This window comes from Neodiprion virginianus, chromosome 5, assembly GCF_021901495.1.
Source record: "Neodiprion virginianus isolate iyNeoVirg1 chromosome 5, iyNeoVirg1.1, whole genome shotgun sequence".
NCBI classification, from domain to species: domain Eukaryota; kingdom Metazoa; phylum Arthropoda; class Insecta; order Hymenoptera; family Diprionidae; genus Neodiprion; species Neodiprion virginianus.
This window is the reverse complement of record NC_060881.1, coordinates 2856291-2876067: the sequence shown is the minus strand read 5'-3', so window position 1 is coordinate 2876067 and position 19777 is coordinate 2856291. Positions and strand designations below refer to the sequence as shown.

At 43.0% G+C, this 19777-nt stretch overlaps 3 protein-coding genes across 7 annotated transcripts in view; 1 reads left to right on the top strand and 2 right to left on the bottom strand.

The window, feature by feature from the left end:
* Positions 1 to 319: 319 nt before the first annotated feature.
* On the top strand, positions 320 to 9382 carry LOC124305756 (mediator of DNA damage checkpoint protein 1-like). 2 transcript variants are annotated; one of them, XM_046765514.1, is made up of 8 exons: positions 320 to 530; positions 624 to 730; positions 814 to 912; positions 4643 to 4741; positions 4862 to 5059; positions 5142 to 7935; positions 8282 to 8593; positions 8820 to 9382. In XM_046765514.1, exons 2-8 carry the CDS (start codon positions 626 to 628, stop codon positions 9035 to 9037), a joined length of 3825 nt encoding a protein of 1274 aa, XP_046621470.1. In that variant the 5' UTR covers positions 320 to 530; positions 624 to 625; the 3' UTR covers positions 9038 to 9382. The 2 variants fall into 2 exon arrangements, with proteins under 2 accessions (XP_046621470.1, XP_046621469.1); XM_046765513.1 differs by having other exon boundaries at positions 320 to 730.
* On the bottom strand, positions 1080 to 4211 carry LOC124305757 (venom carboxylesterase-6-like). Its single transcript, XM_046765515.1, has 8 exons — positions 3922 to 4211; positions 3535 to 3856; positions 3239 to 3436; positions 2567 to 2745; positions 2305 to 2473; positions 1905 to 2240; positions 1686 to 1809; positions 1080 to 1513 (listed from the first exon to the last, which is right to left on the bottom strand). The coding sequence occupies exons 1-8, from the start codon at positions 4132 to 4134 to the stop codon at positions 1312 to 1314; spliced, it is 1743 nt and encodes a 580-aa protein (XP_046621471.1). The 5' UTR covers positions 4135 to 4211; the 3' UTR covers positions 1080 to 1311.
* Positions 9316 to 19777, bottom strand: part of LOC124305759 (serine/threonine-protein kinase S6KL-like) — a 19797-nt gene continuing 9335 nt past the window's right edge. Inside the window, exons 9-10 of one of the 4 annotated variants that reach the window (XM_046765516.1) lie at positions 10187 to 10414; positions 9316 to 10074 (exon numbers count right to left, since the gene is read on the bottom strand). In XM_046765516.1, the coding sequence (XP_046621472.1) occupies positions 9802 to 10074; positions 10187 to 10414 (501 nt within the window). In that variant the 3' untranslated portion in view covers positions 9316 to 9801. Of the gene's footprint in view, positions 10075 to 10186; positions 10415 to 15678; positions 18021 to 19777 lie in introns of those variants that run through there. The other 3 variants (XM_046765517.1, XR_006908443.1, XM_046765518.1) reach the window with 3 other exon arrangements.

Here is a 19777-nt window from a genome sequence, read left to right as displayed (position 1 = left end):
ACAGCGAATCGCAATATTACCTCTAAATTAAGTTTCAAGTACATATTCTTACAATGTACTATAATTCTAATGTATATATTTCCACATTTCATCAAGCTCTTGATAAATCCACATGTATTACAAACAAGATGTCCCAAAGTTTCATACTTATTTCCACCGCTTTTTCTACTTTACCATGATATGAAATTCTTACATCGACCCGTCCAAATTCAACGACAGAATTTCGTCGCGATCTTTTGCGATGAAAATGCGCCGTAGGTTTTACCGCCTTTTCGAACACGCGAATACTGCATTCAAATTTTTCACAGTAACGCCACGCGTGCCCGAAAATGTAAACACACAAATTGCGCGATATTTTATTTGGCTGATACTATTTTTCGCATGCGTAAAGTGGAGTCAAGTTTAATTATATTACAATTTACCACGGCTAGCGTTATCATTAGCAGACAAGTGAGGGAATATTTTCAGCTCCTTATCAAATCCGCAACGAGTAAGATTGGATCAACGCTGGTTATTCCGCCGTCGACTAGGTTAGGAATTGTTGACATCAACCGTCGTTTGCGTGCTTTAGTGTCATTTTTTTGGGGCTAACACATTCTGCGCCTTGTTAATTGCTGCAATAGCCATGGATTATCCTGCTACTCAAGTGTTCGTCAACGACGATGACGATAAAAGTGAGGATGATGAAGATGATGCTGCTACGCCTCTTCGAGCAGAGAAAAATATCAAAGTTAGCATAATTCGTGGATACTAAAACATCAGACTCGTTACTTGTAATATAATAAATTTTTTCACATATACTGCAAATTTCAGATTGGAACGCTTGTCGTCGATTCAGATGTCTATCCCGTTTGTCGAGGCTTCAACAAAGTCGGCAGAATTGACTCATGCGGCATTGTCATTGGTCACGATGTAAGTTGATGGATAATGGCAAAGAGGCGTCGACGAGCAATATCATTCATCTCCTTGACTCGTTGCGTCTTTTTCCCTGTATTCGAAATAACATTATACTTGCTTGAAAAGTAGAAGAAATTATACAATTACCGAGGATTTCGCACTTATTTCAAAGTGAACCTTGATTACGTGTGTTTTTTGTTTATTCCCTAAGACGATCAGAGACAAAACTGATTTTTATTATCACTGTACATTTTTTTTGTTGGTAATCAACACTTTTCGTTGTAAACATTAATCAGTAAGTATATTTAGTGTTTGAAACATTATTTGTTTCACAAATAGGTTTAAACAAATTAATTGGCAATTGCATTCAAAAAATCTTACATATTAAATATGCAGCCCCTGCCAAGCATAGATTTACAACTCGATTTTCTTGTGTTCCTCAACATTTTTTGACGGCATTACGTTTTCAAAAAAATTCAGGCTATCCCAAAATTTCTTCTCTCCATAGTTCGGTGTGTACTTCACACTGAATTCTTTCGCTCCTGCAATGTACAGATAGGGAAATTCGTCTGTCGACTTGCTTAAGTTGGGCCAATCGATACCAACATTGGGAACACTGAAACATTTAGATTATACGTGACGATTGGTTTGTGCATTATGCACATATGTATAAGATTATCAATATTTTTAAAGGTATTAAAATATTGAATATGAGACTAAAGTTGGTCTGACGAATGACAATGTGACTAGTCTGTAGAATAGAGCAGAATTCTGGGAACGAGACTCACCCTTCAGTGGCATAAGTTACCCAGAGATCAAGAAGCTTCTCTTGCATATCCCGATCTTCTTGTGTTGTCGTGGGATCGAAGAACGATTGCATTACGTATGCAAGATCATCTCCGTGAGAGACGCCTAGTAAACGCAAGCAAGCAACGGAATAAGATTGATCTATTTGTCCAATGAACATATATCGATAACATTTCTACATAGCACAATCAGCTAATTACCAAAGTCTTGAGTACTACGACTCATCGATTCACTTAAACTGTGAGCTCCTCTGTACGAAAAATAATAAAATCGTACAGGACTTTGGTTGACCCGAGCTTGAAGTCTTGCAGCCTCGATACCATTGTACACAAACAACCGATCGCCAACCATTTGTACGATTTCCTTGACAGTAGATTTGTCAATTGGTTTTGTTCCCAAATAATGTTGCCTTATTAGTCTAGCAACATCTGACCGTTCAGATTTTGAAACCGTATAATTGAAGTCGAGTAGATGAGGCGCAATTGATTCCCAGTTGTTGTTCAGCTGTTTGAGAAGCTTTTCATTGGCTGTAAAATCTGTGCAAAACATACATACTCAGGTAAATAAGCTCACGGTTTTGATAATTTATTGCTCACTTACCAGCAGCTGGATAGAGGCCCTCCTCGCTTGTAATACTCGTGATCCATGGAACGTCCTGCACTTGTCCAGAATTTATTATTTCAATCGGAGACCTATCAATGAACGTAAACTCACTCCCACCCTTCTCGACCACTGGTCCAAATGGAGTAAAGGGGTTGTAAAGCCATGGCTACGAAAAGGAAAAAATTATTTTTGACCAAGTCCAACGATCGGTCGCTTCCCTGTTTGGAATATTTTTAATAATCTCAAAACTCTTTCTTACCATAAAATCCCCAACAGCTTTGGCGATCTGCTGCGCTGGTCTGGTTCTCAGACACTCCACCATGGCTGGAACATTTTCTGACGGGCATCCCACGATTGTTGCCAGTTTCTCCGTCTTTTGCAAAGCTCCTTCTGTCTGCGTCCAGCAATCCAATGCAGTCCCGCTCAGTGACATTCCGCCTGCAAACGTCGATATAAATATATTCAGTATAACGTGATCTACCTTCACACTGACAAGGAAGGTATCCCAGGTCGGTCTCTCCGAATTCATTTCTTTTGTAATATGTCATAGTAGATTAAAACCTAAGCGACATGTATTTCTTTTTACCTGCCATTAAACATTTCAAGGGGGTGAAACCACCCTCCAAAATAAGACATGTCAAGGGTCGATTTGGCAGTTTCACCCACAAGAACATAATATTTTTAACCAATCCAATTGAAGAAGTTTTCTCATAACGAGAAATGAAAAAAGTAATTTTCACAATTAGAAAAAAAAAAAATTCCAAATCGTCCCTTGATATGCCTTACTTCGGAGAGTGGTTTCACCCGCTTAAAGTGTTTAATGGCAGATGGGAAGAAAAGTGTCGCTTAGTTTTTAGTCTACACAGCATATTACAAAAGAAATGAAATCGGAGAGATCGACCTGGAATACCTTCATTGTGAAGTGACGTACCCTTGAACAAGCCTGCGCTGAGATTCGTGAGGTAATGGTAATGCACACTAGCTCCCCCGGCGCTCTGTCCGATAATCGTAATCCTCGACGGATCCCCCCCGAAGTGTTGAATATTATCGGCAACCCAGCGTAGCGCAATTACCTGATCCTTGAGCCCCATATTTCCAGGGACCGTCGCGTCCTCCGTGCTCAGGAAACCTGATAATAAACATAAGTGTAATAGAAAATTCTGATACTTGTTATACTTGTGTGTGGAATAAGTTATGCAGATAACAAATTTGATGGAATTTTCTTACCGAATGGTCCTAGTCTGTAATTAAAGGTAACCAGGGTGACCTCTCTATCGAGTAAATACTTGGATCTGTAGTCGGATCCGCTTCCGAATTGAAATGCGCCTCCGTGAATGAAGAATACAACCGGAAGCAAGTGGCTTGGCTCGATGATTTTTTTATACCGATCATCATCCGCAATCGTGGTGTAAATATTCATGTAAAGACAGTCTTCGGAGCCGTCGACCCTCTTGGTATGATTAACGCCGAAATGATTGTACTGCAAACAGGGCGGTCCGAATCGTTTCGCCATCAAGACTCCCGCCCAGGGTGAGATGCTTTTTGCGATCTGCGAAATTGTAATTTTCATCAAAATATAACACATCGAACAATCCAGCGAAACTGCATCCTCACCCTGAACCTCAGTTCTCCGATCGGTGTTTCAGCGTAGGGGATTCCTTCGTAGGCTTCGTATCGCCGACCGTTATTAGAAATCTTGTAATATCCTTCGATATACCCCAGAGGTGTGACGACTCGTGGAAATAACCCCTCGACTTCCTGGCTTAGACTTGGATGACATCCCCAAAGAAGGGTCAAAATAGTCCCCGACATGACCGCGAACTTCATCGTTTCGCCTTTTCAATTCCGTCTCTTAAACAGCAGCGCTTCCAAGGTGCTACTAGAATCGCAAATGTTTAGGCTCTGCGAGAATTGTGCGGACCGATCTGCATTAGTTCAATTTATCGATAACTTTATCTAGCCCCAGGCTTGATTGTATTAATCATTTATGCGTTTGCATATCATTATGTTGTAGGGTAAAGTCAGGCGCATTAGCGTGGCAAATGAATCGCCCCGTAAAGATAAAAACAATATTGTCTTCTCAGCAAAACTGATATAGGTATGACTCGTGTAGTTGCATTTCCATTATCTACATATGCCTCTGTCAAAGTCCGCGCAGTCAATGGTCAATTGATTTTTCCAACGTCAGTGATTGTGTAATCATACAATACCGAACATTATCTCTTAATTGGTATTCCAAATTTATGCTGAACAATAATCAAGCATTCGCATATTCCCTTTTTCTTCGTTTCTTTATATAATGAGATAAAAATTTATTGGTATTTCCATTTTACAGACAATATCGAAAGAGCACGCCGAAATCGAGGCGGGATTGGGCCCAAAATCGACCTTCATCTCGGATCTGGGATCATTGAACAAGACGAGATTAAACGATGTAATTAACACGCTGTTACTCCATCTTACCAATACCACTCTACAATCAATTGTATAAATACAAGCCTGTGTATACGCCCAAGTAATCTAATGTCTCATTTCCATATCATATCTCTGTTAGGCAGTACTCCGACCCGGGAGATTGTACCAGCTGCAGAATGGCGACGTTCTCAGGTTTGGTTCTGTGCGAGCAGTCTTTAAGGTGGACCAGAGCAGAGACGGTGAAAATACCTCGAAGGAATTCGTCGTCCCTGAAACCCCGGCACTGACAGCAAAGAAAACGCCTCCGATCATCCCGGGCACGCCCGATCTGTCCTTCGTACGATCCTTAGATGATTCACTCGATCCACAGTTTAAATTGCCGTGTAAATAAACAAAATGTCAATTATTTCCTATTGCAGGAGGATGTCGTGCAGGACAAGTCGACTGACGCAAACCTCGCCAGCGATGTATCTCTGGTCGCGGGAACTCAGCAGGGCGGAAATACGACACGGCAAATGGATACAGAAAAATCCGACATTCCTAAAGTCAACGATTTAGCAATCAATATCTCGGAATTGGAAACCCAGACGGCTGTGCCTGTATCAAATTCGGACGAGGACGAGGACGAAGAGGAGGAGAATATATTCGACATGATGACGCAGAAGACTGGCATACACGATTACGAAACCCAGAAGTTTCCGGCGGAAAAGGGCAGCCCGATCATCAAATCCCTACGTGACATCCACGACATAGAAACGCAGGAGTTTTCGGTTGACGAAGGGCGACCCAACACGACCAAAAAGGCGGAACCTCTTCGGACATCGATAAACGACCTAGAGACCCAACAGTTCTCTATCGTCGAAGGTCGATCTCTCTCTGCCGATGACGCCGAGCCACATTCGCGCTCGATCAATGACTTAGAAACGCAGAGGTTCCCGACCGTTGCTAAGTCGAATTCGCATTCGATAAACAATGTACAGACCAAAAGGTGCCCCGCTAATCGCACAGCGATCACGCGCGATGGGGACGACGATTCCGAAACTGATGAGGAAGGCTTGTTCGAGGATAGCGGCGGTGGAATCATCGACATGTTCGACGCTCCGACTCAGCTGGTCGGACGCCCTGATAAGGAGAACCGGCCTCGGCACAGTTACCTGGAAACTGAAAGCAAGGAGGACGTGGGCGAGGTGACTGTCGAAGAAAAGCGTCAGCCTGACGATGAGGCGGAAATAACGCGACGTGAAGAGGAATCTAAAAGAGGGGATGAAAAAACTTCCGCGGAAGTGTCACGTGAGGATGCAAAACCAAAACCAAACGACAGCATCGAAAGTAAATTGAACAATATGTTCGACGACGTGAACGATAGCGGTGCGGAAGAACCGACACAAATGCTGACCCAGCATCTTGAAAGGATTTTGGAATCGACCCAGATCGAGGAACCGGATGTTGAGGATGATAAATTGGAAATTACTGGGAAAGATGACGATGAGGAGGAAGAAAAAAACGGACGAAAAAGCGACGAGATGAGATCGGACGAAAAATCAACGGTCTCACGACGGAAAACCCTGAGTACGCCAGAGATCTTCGCGGGCCTGCCGCCAATCGACATTCTCAGGTGGTCTGCGAATGACTCGCGATCTACGTCGGAAGAGTCCGACGCAGTTTCGTTGGATCTTATCATGAGCTCAAAATCAAGGCGTACCAAGAAAAGTCGGTTGAATTCATCGGAACTCTCCGAACAGTCCGAGAACGTCAAACTGGTCGATGCGAAGAATTCGAAAAGTTCGAAGCCAAGCAAACCCACGTCAAAGTCAGGTCCAAAAAGCGTAAAAGTCACAAAAAATGAACAAATTGTGGAAAGCCCTAAAGCAAATGGGACCAGTCTAAGGGGCAGCACTCGAACTAAACCGAAACCGGTGAGTACGCCACTCGAAATTGATGTAAAGGTGTCACATTCGGTGGAGGAAGAATCGGTAAACGCCGTAAAGAAAAGATTGCCGCCAAAGAAACGGCGTTTTTCAAATTCCCTACTTTCGGCAGCGGGTACGCCACCGTCGTCGCCGATAACTGAGGTCGCTCAATCGCCGAGAGCATCGACGAGGTCGAAGACGAAAAATAAAGACCGATCTTCTGAGCCGAGCAAAAAGTCTTCGTCGATCGTTGTTCGTTCGGTAAACATTAGCCTCGGCGATGAGCTACCTATTAGGTCACCGGAAGCTAAAATGCCGTCGAGCGCGACGATAAAAGTAAATTCAGTAAAACCCGAGTCGCCTACTCTGGCTTCGCCCGTTCTTCGGCGGGGCGCGAGGTCACGGAAAAGCGATACCGGCAGCGAACCCGAGCCGATGGTGCGTAGCAAGCGATTGCGGAAAAATACCCGGGAAGAGGACGAGCCGTCGAGTCCACCGACGCCTGCCAAAAAAGCGAGGACGAAGATGGCAGAGGAGCGAAAGAAGGAGAAGTCTTCTTCAAAAAATTCAAAGCAGCCAGCAGCTGTGGAAAAACCGTCGACTCCAAGGACCCGCAGCATGCGACACACAGAAACATCGGCGTTGGTCAGTGAAAATGAGAACGCAACGCAGTCAAGCTTAGAGTCTCAAGAGATACAAGCGATTCTGGGAAATGCCAATCGCGGAGGTAATAAAAGTCGCGTTGAACAGATGAGAGCTTCCCGAACTCGCGAAAGCGGTTTGAAGGGATTTCCTCTGGTGGAGAAGAGCTTTGAACTTCCTGTAGTAGTCGAACCGAAAAGCAAGAAAAAAGTCGCCGTGTCCATAGACGCGTCGGTGAATAAAACAGTTGCCAAAGTTCAAATCACGATGGAAAAATTTGTAAAACCAAAACCGCCACCGCGGCAGCCACCCGCGGTTGCGGATTCTGAAGTCTGTGAAAATGGTCGGAGTTTGGCGCATACTCGTGGTAAAAGACTATTAGCCTCGCGGAAAACTGTGGAGAAGGAAAATTCGACCGAAGAAATTAAGCCGAAGAGAGGGAGGAGAGGCACGGCTGCCGTAACGAAGCGAACGAAGACTTCGAGTTCTGCCTCATCCTCCGAATCTTTGGACGAAGAGATGAAACCGATACCGGGAGTTTCGTCGCCGCGGAGAGGAAGAAGTTCGATGTTGTCGCACAGCCCGCCAGGCAGGACGAAGTACAGGATACTGTTCACAGGATTGAACGACCCCCAACTCGTGGCGATCGTTCACAATTTGGGTAAGCAACAGTTTTCTACGTGCATATAAAGTTCGCTGGGCTCGATGATGACCTAACGCGGATGCTGGTGGACGAGGCCGAACGTGCAGAGCGAAGGTGACGCAGGGGACTGTGCATACGTGTCTTCCTGCTACCGCTTACGACCGACCGAACGACCTCGAGCCTCTAAATCACAACTCGGCATATAGCATAATAAACGACGATGACGCAAACGCGTCTCAAAAACGTGTCCAGCCGATTTGATGTTCGTAATCATAGAACGTGTATTACACCTATGTATATCTACAGCTGTACGGTACAATGGTAAAACTTTATATTTATCTTGATAATGTTGTTGGGAGCGCAGGTGGCACAGTTACGGAAAAACCGGGCGACTGCACGACTTTGGTGACGGACAAGGTGCGCCGCACGTACAAATTCCTATGCGCCATGGCGATGGCCGTACCCATCGTCCCCATCGACTGGCTTAGGGAGAGTGGGAGGAGAGGTTGCTTCCTCGACACCAGGGATTTCCTACTCGAGGATCCCGCCGAGGAGGCAAAGTTCAAATTCAACCTTCGACGCAGTCTTGAAATGGGAAAAAACCACGGACTCCTGGAGGGCTACACCATTGTTCTCACCCCGAATACCGCTCCGCCTCCGGTTGCCGAGATGAAGGGTATAAATTACGAACTAATCCATGCGACCGCACTTTTTTTTTATTAACAAATCAATGCTCGTTAAAGGACAATCTACAAAATCATTCGATTTTTCTATTTTTGAATGTCCCAGGCGTTTTTAATTTCAATCACGAAAATAGCGGATCTATGAGAAGATATTTTCCATTTCACCAATTGTTCGTTTGACTGCTGCTAGACATATTTTTTTTTCTCTTTATCACACAGGTATAATTCAGGCGTGCGGAGGAAAAGTGCTGGTTAGACCGCCCACAACGTGGCCGAATAAATCTTTGATCATATCACGATCCGAGGACTTGAAAAATGCAAAGAAATATCTAACCAAAGCGCCAAAATCAGTTCGTCTTCTATCCGTTGAGTTCATTCTCACTGGGATACTGCGGCATGAATTAAATTTCGATGAGCACAAGTTAGACGTTGAATGATGAACGGCGATTGCCCAAAATTAACTGATTGCTTATACGTGAAAATCGACTCACTTGATGGTATTACATAAATACTTACTCTAGCTGATCTTCCACATCTTCCGATCAACACTCCGTGAGACATGATTCGGAATATCGTTTGCACTTATTATTACACTATTATAAATGCCTAGATATATGTATGTATATCATACTCGTATCTACGTCTAGTTATTATAGATATCAAAATTATATACGATATTATCGTGTGAAAATTTTTCAAGTCATGATGGATAATATAATTATAGTACAATATTTATGTAAGATATTTTCAATAATGGTGAAATAAAAGAATTTTATTTTAAACGTTTTTCCTTTTATTATTATTGTTTTTCGTAATCACGATTACCGCTCACTTTTGGTACCGTGTTTCCCGTCAGCTCTTCGTATTTACCACCGAAAGTGCGCCTCCACTATCGCGTCAGAGGAAAACGTTGTTTGATAATGCAAAGCAAAAACAACAATAAGGAAGACCTGTACAAACAGTCACTTAAGGAACGGCAGTGGCAATATCTCAAAAGTAGAAATTCGCGATAACGCGTATACGGCATGCGGTTTTCGTGCTACGGAACAAATAACAAACCGTGAAACAAAAGAATCCAGGATTACGGAAAGATATAGTTACGTGTAAACGCACGTACACACGTACATTTGCTAACTAATCGTAAGATATGTCGGAACGGATAAGATTGTACGTTTCTTTTCGTCAAGGGACGTGGACGGAGTTACATTGTGTAAAGTTTTTCGTTTTTTTTTCCCCTCTTCTTTACCCTCGTCGACGAGATTAGACGCCGTCCGGAAGCATCGCGGAATCCGAGAACTCGGCGAACGTATGACTGCAGTGATCGTTGCCGCAGGCATCCGCGGACGTCGATCCTGTAGACTTCTTCGTAGCCGGGAGATATTCTAACGGCGACACCTGAAGAACACATACGAGTAAATCCCGATAAATCTCTGCCTCCTCCTCCTCCCCCTCCTCTGTCTTGTTCCTTTATTCGCTGGCCGTTGAAGATGGATGCAGAATACAAAATGGTCACGTTGCTTGCAAGTTTTCTTAAATTTAAATCAACCTTTACGCAAGCCGATAAGGCTTGAGGCGACAATACTTACGCTCCTGCTTGTGTAGCCTCGGAAATCCCGGTTTTTGTAGAACGATACCCGCTGGAGGCCCAAGATGCTTCGGAGTCTCGAGACGGGATCGGGTTCCAGGAGTCTTTTAAGCAGGTCCACGGCTCCCGTTGACGGAGAGATGCTCGGGGATGAAAAGCACGAGAAAGACACCGTGGGTGTTTCGGCGATGCTTGTTGGCGAGGTCTTCGGTTCCGGAGGCACCGGGTACTGGAACCAAAATTGATGAAAATCATTTATAATCATCGTTATAAAAGTAAATTTTACAGGTCAAATTTTTCTAATTTCTTAAATTTTCATCGACGATGAAATCGTTCAGATAAATTCTGTAATTCCTCCCATCGTTTTTCTTTCGCATGATGAAATTTGATGGCGCTGGATATAATCGCTGAAATAAAATGGCAGTTGCGTCAACATTTTTATTTTTATTTATTTTTTTTTCTTTCTATAAATTAAATGTTTAGAAAACGGTTAGATGAGTTTCGTGCCAATGAAAAAAAATTCATTAGAAAAAAAAAACAACAAAAAAAAAAAAGAAAAACTACCAGCCGGTTTCGCTATTGGGCACGCGATGAACGTGATTATTTCATAATCTTATTACACATCGAAATAGAACCTTGTGCGTGTCGCTCATCTCGGTTTCGCTTTGGACAAAAATTATTCGATTTCGCTTCTAGTACGCAGCTTCGCAGTACCGAGGCGGTCGGGTACGTTAAATACGGCAAGGGGTACACGATGATGACGGCTCTATTATACAGCGTTGGCAATTTTACAACTCTGCTAATTTTCGTGCCAACAAGAGAGAGCTAGCTGTGAGCCGCGAGTGAGCGAAGAACCGAGACCAACAACCTTCGAGAACCTTGAGGAAGTTGTAAAATGAGTAGCACTTGCTCTCCGAGATTGCTCGGCGTTAGGCATGCGGGTCAAGATTTCGTGGGAACGATTCGGGACTTGGGAATAATTTTTACAAAAAAAAATAAAAATAATTATTAAATATTCCTGCAGTTCGGAAAAATTTACGTCAGTTTTTACGAACATCTTTTCATGTAGAGCCTGGTCGTAGGGCTGACTCGAAGAGGTGAAGAAGATGAGACTTAGGCGAGCGTAGCTGCTCGAATATAATTATCCGCGCCTATTACACAGAAGAGGCGAACACCGTCTACTCCTCCTCTCATCCTCGGCCCCCCCCTGGAATCGCGCTGGAACCCGAAGGTCTAAACGGGTATTTCTATATACGTTATGTATATACCGTTCGCTGCTGTAAAAGAAAAAGGAGTAGGAGTAGGAGTAGGAGGAGGAGGACGCGGAGTTGATCCAGGCACCAATACTCATCGAGCAGATCTCTACTTCAATAAAAACACACACGTACACACGAATACACAGTGCAATAATCTTCTTCTTCTTCTTCTTCTTCTTCTTCTGCTTCTTCAACTTCTTTAAAACTGTATTGGTATAGCTAATTATACACCAAGGTACGCCTCGAAGTTGCATATACGTGTTGGCATGTAACCATCATACCGGTATATGTGATGCTATTTATAGAAAACCATGGATGGCAACAGATATGGTACACATGCCTTTAATGCTCGTTCGCGTATTCCCGCAACGGCTGAATCCCTTCAAACTTTTTCTCACATCTCTATACATAAATGTTCTGCACGAGTACAGGTATAATAGTAAAAAGTGCGGACACACGTCGCATACGCACATTTTTAATCGGACAAGATCAACAAGCTGCTGGTGCACCATGCACGTAGGAATCCGTCGATGTGTACACCTAGAATCCTAAACGCGCGTTGGACTTTTCTACGGTCGAACATTATACGCCGCGATGAAAAGAAATCCGATGAGGAAGAGGAGAAAAAGGATTTAAGAAAAACACCGATTCTCCATATATATGTATATATACGATTATACATACGTTCGAAGTTCGGTGACATAACGAAAGTGTTATGTATATTTTTGTTGACTAGATACGGCTGTCCTTTAATAATTTAAGGAAGAGTTACACCCATCAAGCATTACGTCACATACAAGTTTTAATTTGGCAATTACGAATCAAAGTTGAGACGAATGATCATTAGACTCAAGGTATATATGAAACCCGTAATATGGGTATCTCGATCCGAGCAGTATCACGGATGAAACCTTCTGGATGAAAAATTTCGAGAAAAACATCAAGAAACGAACACGTACATCGGTGTTGAAAAATAAGTGTATACAAAAAATGAAAAAAAAATAAATAAACAAAATAAATAACGAGATCTCAAGGTATATTTTCAGACCGATTCTGAGAAGAATCGACGAGATAAATTCGCGATTTCAACTATTTTCCACTACACCGAGGTGAAAAAAGTACCCGAGTTGAACTCCAAGGAGTGTCTGTGTGTATGTATATATATATATATATATATATATATATATATATATATATATATATATATATATATAAGTGCTGAAGTCTGGGATCGTAAGCCGTGGAACGAGACGAGGACGAGAAAGAGAAGTGCAGAGCTCAGGGCATGCGGTAAATTGTAAGTTCGCAGCCCTATCGCGGTTGCAATTCCCCTGCAGAACCGCTTCCATATATCTACAAGACGTGGACGAAGAAACGGCACGCACATGCAATCAGGGCAATCACCTACCCCGCTCTTAGTTACAGGTATCTGTCATACCACGAGATAAAGAAGGTATCCAACAAAAATCTATAATATAACCGCTGATTAAGGTATTTCTGCAGCATACATACAAATATATACTTATAATGTTATGCGTCTGTTCGATATTTATAAGTATAATAAGACCACCTTCGAACGAAGTGGCGAACTTGGTTCACTTAGAAACTTTAGTTCAAGTTTCAACCAAGTTTGGCCTCGTGTTCGGTTTAACCCCTTGAGTCATAGTATTGAGTATATGCATTTTTTTGTATATTTATTAGGGTACATTGTTTTACATAAATTGTAAGTTTTTCCGGTCGTTGATTACGAATCTAAAAATCGTAGTTTAAGAATTCAAAATGGCGAACGAAAATTTCAAACTCGATCGAATCCGGAGAAAAAAAACCCCGTTCAGGAGTTTTTGAAGTCGCTGATGGAGAATTTGAAATCAGATTTTGAAAATTCAGTTTGGCGAATCCAATATTAACGACCCCAAAAAACCCTGCATAGTTTTTTTTACCGTATTCGATCAGATTTTTAAATTTTCGTCCACCGTATTGAATCCACAGTCTTCAATTTTCAGAATCAATAATCAGCAACCTGAAAAACCATGAAATATTATATTGTTATACCCGTTTACTCAAGACAATAATGCACAACTCAAGGGGGTTAAATTCGCTAATGCACACGTATACATGTGTAGATCTACACACGTCCTTCAATTTAATTGCAGATTGAACCAAGTTCAAAGTCGAACCTTGACTGAAATCCCGTGCCTTACCCATCCGATAATTAAAATTGAGAAAAACAAGTGAATCAGACGATATAAAAAAAGTTTGAAACGAGTATCGCGTGCAATCAACAAATCCCTTTTTCGCAAGTCATTCTAACAATAAATTTCGACTCTATGGGTAACGCGATTTTCGTTTAAAATCCTTACGTTAAATCGTATTCATAGACAAAAACAAAAGAAAAAAAAAAGAAAAAATAATCGAAAAAAAAATACCAGAAAAAACAAAATCGGCAAGGTTGAATAGAAGAAGTTGGATTCGAACAAATTGTATAACGCACACATAAGGCGAACGTTATGTTCAACGTATGTGTCTTGTTTACGATATCTTAACGATATACGCGTCTCGTTGATCTTATACTCGTTTATACGAGCGGCAAGTCGGACGATCGCAAGCATGGCAGCTTCACCATACGTGTGTATGTGTGTGTGTGTGTGTGTGTATATATATATTATACATATTATATATATACAGTACAAGGCATGTATACGTCTATATATATATATACCGTTGATTTAATATACGGTGCACGGGCTAACGACGCCGGGGCCCGATCGCAATGACGATTTGAAGCTATAAAGAGAGAAAGAGAGAGAGAGAGAGAGAGAGAGAGGAGAAAAGGAGCACAGGCAATGACTTTCGGCAGCATTGCACACGCGTGAGACACGGACGACGGCGAATACCGACCGACTCGGGGTGGGTGATAACCAGCCGCACCATTATTCAATTGAATCCAATGTATATGAAACCGACCATTGAGAAATTGCAGTTGGGAACTTTCTTTTGGCCCGCGTTCTATGGGGGGATCGAAGCCTGCAGCAAGAAGAACTTCAGGGGGAGGTGAGACGAGTCGAGTCGTCTTGTGTGATTCACCTGCCGCCTGGAATTTTATTCATATATACATATATGCATACACACACGTACATGTGTTAATTTAGGTTATCAGGGGGTGAGCGATGGAAATTTTCCATTTCTTGCCGCTTTCATTTGGAGCCTTTATCTTCTTGTCGTCGATGCATTATGATACGTAATATTAATTTGATTGTGAAAATATAATCATTTACTGATTCGATACTTGATTTAACCGGCTTTATTGTTATCAAATAATTTTTTTTTAATTCCGATTTTTCAGTGTGCCGACCGAATCCATGGGCAAGTTAAATTTCTGTTTTAATCGCAGCACATTGTATTATGCGACAAGTGTTGGATGAAAAATTTGTATGTATAGCAGACGTTGTAAGATTTTTAACGATCGTCGATATCGTGCGTCAGTCAGTCAAGTAAGTCATCGTCGTAACGAAATACTGCAACAGCAACAGCAACAGCAACAGCAGTAGCAACACCCGTATTATGTCACGCGGGTATAAATTGGTACGTTTTACGATTCCTTATACACATAGCTGCGCAAAAAAAAAAAAAAAAAAAAAAAAAAAAAAAACTCGTCACGCGCGTGACAATGTTCAATTAATAAACTCGTATATAGGTAAGACCAACACCGATCACGCGCACGAAAATATTAAACATATATAATGCCTATAAAGTGCGAAATGTCAATGGAATAATGAGAAACACGCGATACGTAGATACGTGTGATGCGGAGGGAAACATTAAGCGACCGTCCCCAAGTCGTTAAATATCTGGGAATCTTTTCAAACTTTTTTTACAACTTTTTTCATGACGTTTTTTTTTCTCCGTTTGACGTTGTTCGCGTTATTTAAAAGAAAAATTTGTCACCTATAAAGCTACTCAAGACCGAATACGTGGTTTGAGGTGTTAAATTTTGATCAAGACGTGAATCCGAAACTGTATTGAGTAAGAGGAATTCATCAAACGGACAAGACCTCGGGAACGATTCGAATTTTCTCGAAATGCCTGACGCACTGCGGAAGAAGGAGAACGGAATCGCCTTCCACTTTGCAAGTCATGCATAATATATTAGGTACAGAGAATACTGTCGAAAACCAGAAAAAAAAAAACAGCGAGAAGTGTCTTTTTGACTTGGTCAACCGCCTCGCTCATTCGTCGTTTACAGAGGTCGCGATTCGCCTAGAAATTACAGTTTATAAACTTCCCCTCGGTCCCGGATTGGCAAACTCCATTTCTTTCTCTCCTTATTTTTATCTCACTCAATACGTATAGGTACATGTTTAAGCGGGGATAGGTATAATACGCGTGCCGAATTTACTGACGTATAGGTGTAGAATATTTATTCACACGTGCCTTTTTCCGGTACAGAACTACATAAAATTACACACGTACGTAACCCACGTGTAGGTTGGGTATAAGATAATGGATACAATGTACGCACAAGAATTATATTATGACGCGTCGCGCTACCGATTCCGATCTTTCGCCGACAAGCACGCGTTGCGTAGAATATACAAGCTCGGCAACGAGGTTGCAAAATGATGAATTAAATAATCTTCCGAGGTTATAATAATGTAGAGATTATATGTATGTAAATATAGATAATTAACTTGTGCATAAAAATATCGTGTCGTAATCAGTGCGCAACTGTAAAATCACTGTGTATAATAATAAACAACGATGTAATCGTTGCATGAGCATGTTTTATTCTCTGTATACGTTTGTTAATCTGTTTGCCCCCCCTCCCCCTATGCCACCGTTTTATTTCAAATATCCAAACATAATCATACAATTCGTATAAGATACACTGCGCAAGTCTCAAGTACATTTGTCTCAATTAATGGTTCGTCTGACCCAAAACACGGTACTTTTAGTTTCTCGTCTATATTCACAAACAGGATGAAATTTGATTTTTTTTTGCCCTTAAAAAAAGCTAACGCAGTTACCCTAAAAGAGTATCTTGTAAAATATTAATACAGGTATTAAAGTCTTAAAGCTTGGTTGATGATAATAAAAAAAACAATACAACAATGACAACCACGGTATAATCTGAATTCGCGTTACAGCCCAACATTCTAGAATAGGTAGTACTTCACTCTCTCGTTTCATCGTCTCGAGGTGCATCACGGATCCGAGGAGGTCGTTCGAGGACGAGGACGAGGACGAGGACGAAAATGGCATAGGCAGTACCTGCCGGTCTATACCTCTACCTATACCTATACTAGCCGTGCGATTATTTTAACGACCCCCCTCGCTCACTCAGAACTGCAAAACCTGGCCTGCAGGGCCTCAACCCGTTCCGCAGGATCTCCATTGCTCTGCTCTGCTCTGGTGCAGCAGAAGCCTCTTCGCCGCCGGTGATCACGCTAAAGGATATAATATTGAAGAAGAAGAAGAAGAAGAAGATGAAGAAGATGAAGACGAAGAAGAAGAAGAAGAGGGGAAGAGGAGGAGAAGGGAGGAGACAACGGCAGCACGACGGACGCTCAAAATAGCACCGGCAAATCCTCGATCGTCGGATCCACCCCCGAGCGTCCCTAACCACCCCCCACCACCACCCCGTCAAGACTGGCGAAGACAAGCGGCTACGCTACTTCTCGTTCCTGGGGCCCGGAGGTGTACAAGGTGGTTGTGCATCGCTTGGCCGACTGCAAAGAAAGACCGTAAACGAGTAAACCAGTACCTGGAACCTGCATAGGTGCAGGCAGCAAAGGGTATTATTATAATATACCTATACCTCTAGCTCTAAACTCACGGCGAGGGCAAGACTTGGCAGAAGCGAGTTGTTGTATACCTACGCCCGTGTATACCATCACAGTTTCTCAATACTCGCTTGTCCTCCTCCTCCTCCTCCTCCTCCTCCTTCTCTTTCTCCTCGACGACGGTCTTCTTCGTGAGTTTCTAGCCGGTCCGAACTCGCCGCCCTTCACCCCGCGTATCGCGTGCTGCACCATCACCAGGCACCATCACCATCAACATCACCATCACCAGAAGTCGTCGCGTACGTCTCACAGCAGAGCAGCATCAATGGCAGCCGGGACATCTTGGGCTGCTTACTCCCGGTGTATAATAAATGTTTAATATGTATAGAAGATAGGAGATGGATATACGGGGAGAATCGGAACCCGGACAAAGACGGCGACTATAACCAGTGAACCTGGCCCTGCTGCCTCCCCCTCCCTAACCCCCTCATGAATCTCTTTTTCTCTCTCTTGATCTTTCCAGCGTCTTTTTCATTTTCATCACCGAGGAGCCAGCCCCCTGCCTATCTGCCTGAACTGGTATACCACGATTGCCCGTTGTCGTTATACCGTATATACAGCGTGCGTCGTCTAGCGATGATACATCTTCTATCATCGACTCGCTAACCAGCCGTCCAGTTGGCTCCAGAACCAGTCGACGAATTATGAAATTCGTTTCGACGTATCGTCGAGGTCTACGTGTACCGTTAAGAACGACCTGCCGCACGTATTCGAGACGTAGTCTCCGGCCGTATACCATCTAAAAACATTTTTTACATTAGTTAGATGTAAATTAGGGTGAATCTTCACTGTACTAAACGCTCTAACGGTACTCTGAAATCATATTTCCAGGAAAAATAAACTCAAAAATGATATACCGCAGGGTGATACGTAATGTTGATTGTCCTCCGATGTGTCTCTCTGATACTTCCGGTGCTCCTGTTTCCCTGGGCTATCCCGAAACGCTTAGAAACTCAGTGATATTTCAGAACTTTAATACCTGCAGCAGTCGCGGCGACCGGTGGACTCGGGTCGAGCATCGGGTAAAGGAGGGGAAGTGGATACAAGGAGGAGTAGGAGGAGGGCGACGACCACTGTCGCCGTTTCAGAGACCTTGGGCTCGTTGCAAGATGATGATCATCGCAAAGATTACGATGATGACGATGATGATGATAATGATGACGATGATGTTACACCTAGTTTCATGTTATAATAACCGTATTACAAATCTGCACGACGTATATTGCATCAATACGATTATGTACCTCGGTTGAGCTACTGGTCTGCCACGAGTTCTACGTGCGAGAGTGGATATGCAGTACATGCTATATATACCGTATAAGAATGCTAACGCGACGCTGCTAATCGCCGGGCAGCCTCCCTTGGTATTTCCACTCCCGCACATGTGCAACCTGCATGCGTACATGATCGGTGTACAAGTCGCGTCAAAGTGGGCATAAATCGCTCGGCGAGTGTCGAAAATAGCATTACAACGTCCCGTAATATCTGTTTGATATCGCGTTAACGACCGTGTAATATCAATTCAACGCCCCGGCTGATCTTTGAGGGGACAAAAAACCCCACTCTCGGAAATCCAGACAATGTCTTAGATTCCGGTTTACGATCACGTCCCTCCCTGCATTGGCGGAAAACCATCCTACATAGGTGGTGGACAAAGCGTCACGGCAAAATATGTTTCGTATGAACTTTTTTTTTCCTTCTAAATACGAACTCGTTAACCGCCATCCTCGAAACTGTTAATAGTTTCTAAATCCAAATTCACCGGAATAACTTATAAACGGTCGTTTACCTCGAGAAATTATGTTTCCAAGGTTCAATTAACCGTTTTAATCTTGAAAACAGGAAACGAAATTCAAGTTCTCCGGTAGTCGTCGTCCTGACGTGACACGTCGTAGATATGAGCGATTCTCGAGAGTTTGCTCGATACTTGCCCGACCGCTTCTAAAACGCGCATCAAAAAAATTTTTTCACAATCTCCTCACATATACTAATAAAGAACTGAGTCAGCCAGTGGTCAAGTTTTCAGGTTCCAGGTCGGTACGTAGGCAGTCCGTACGTGTACTTTGAACCCCATTGCAACGATGTTTCCATGCCTACACATGCGTGGTGACAAATCTATGACAAGCGTAATCGGCTCAAAGGGAAAAGTTGGTATCACCTAAACGTCAAGAATATCCGTTGTTGTTGCAGAGCCGAGCGAAGCAGAAGTACGTGCCTGGCTGTTGCGCTTATCGTTCTCTACGTTCGCATACCGCCTTGTGAATATCTGGGAATGCATATCAGCTGTACGTCCGAGTCGATGTATAAACGCGGGATGCCCTTGCGTTTGCCTTTACTGTTGCAGGAAGATGATGATGATGATGATGATGATGATGATGACGATGATGATGATGATGATGATGATGGCGATGATGATGGTGATGATGATGATGATGGTGACGGTGGTGGTGGTGGCGGCGGCGGCTACGGCAACGGCGGTGGAAACGACGACTGCGA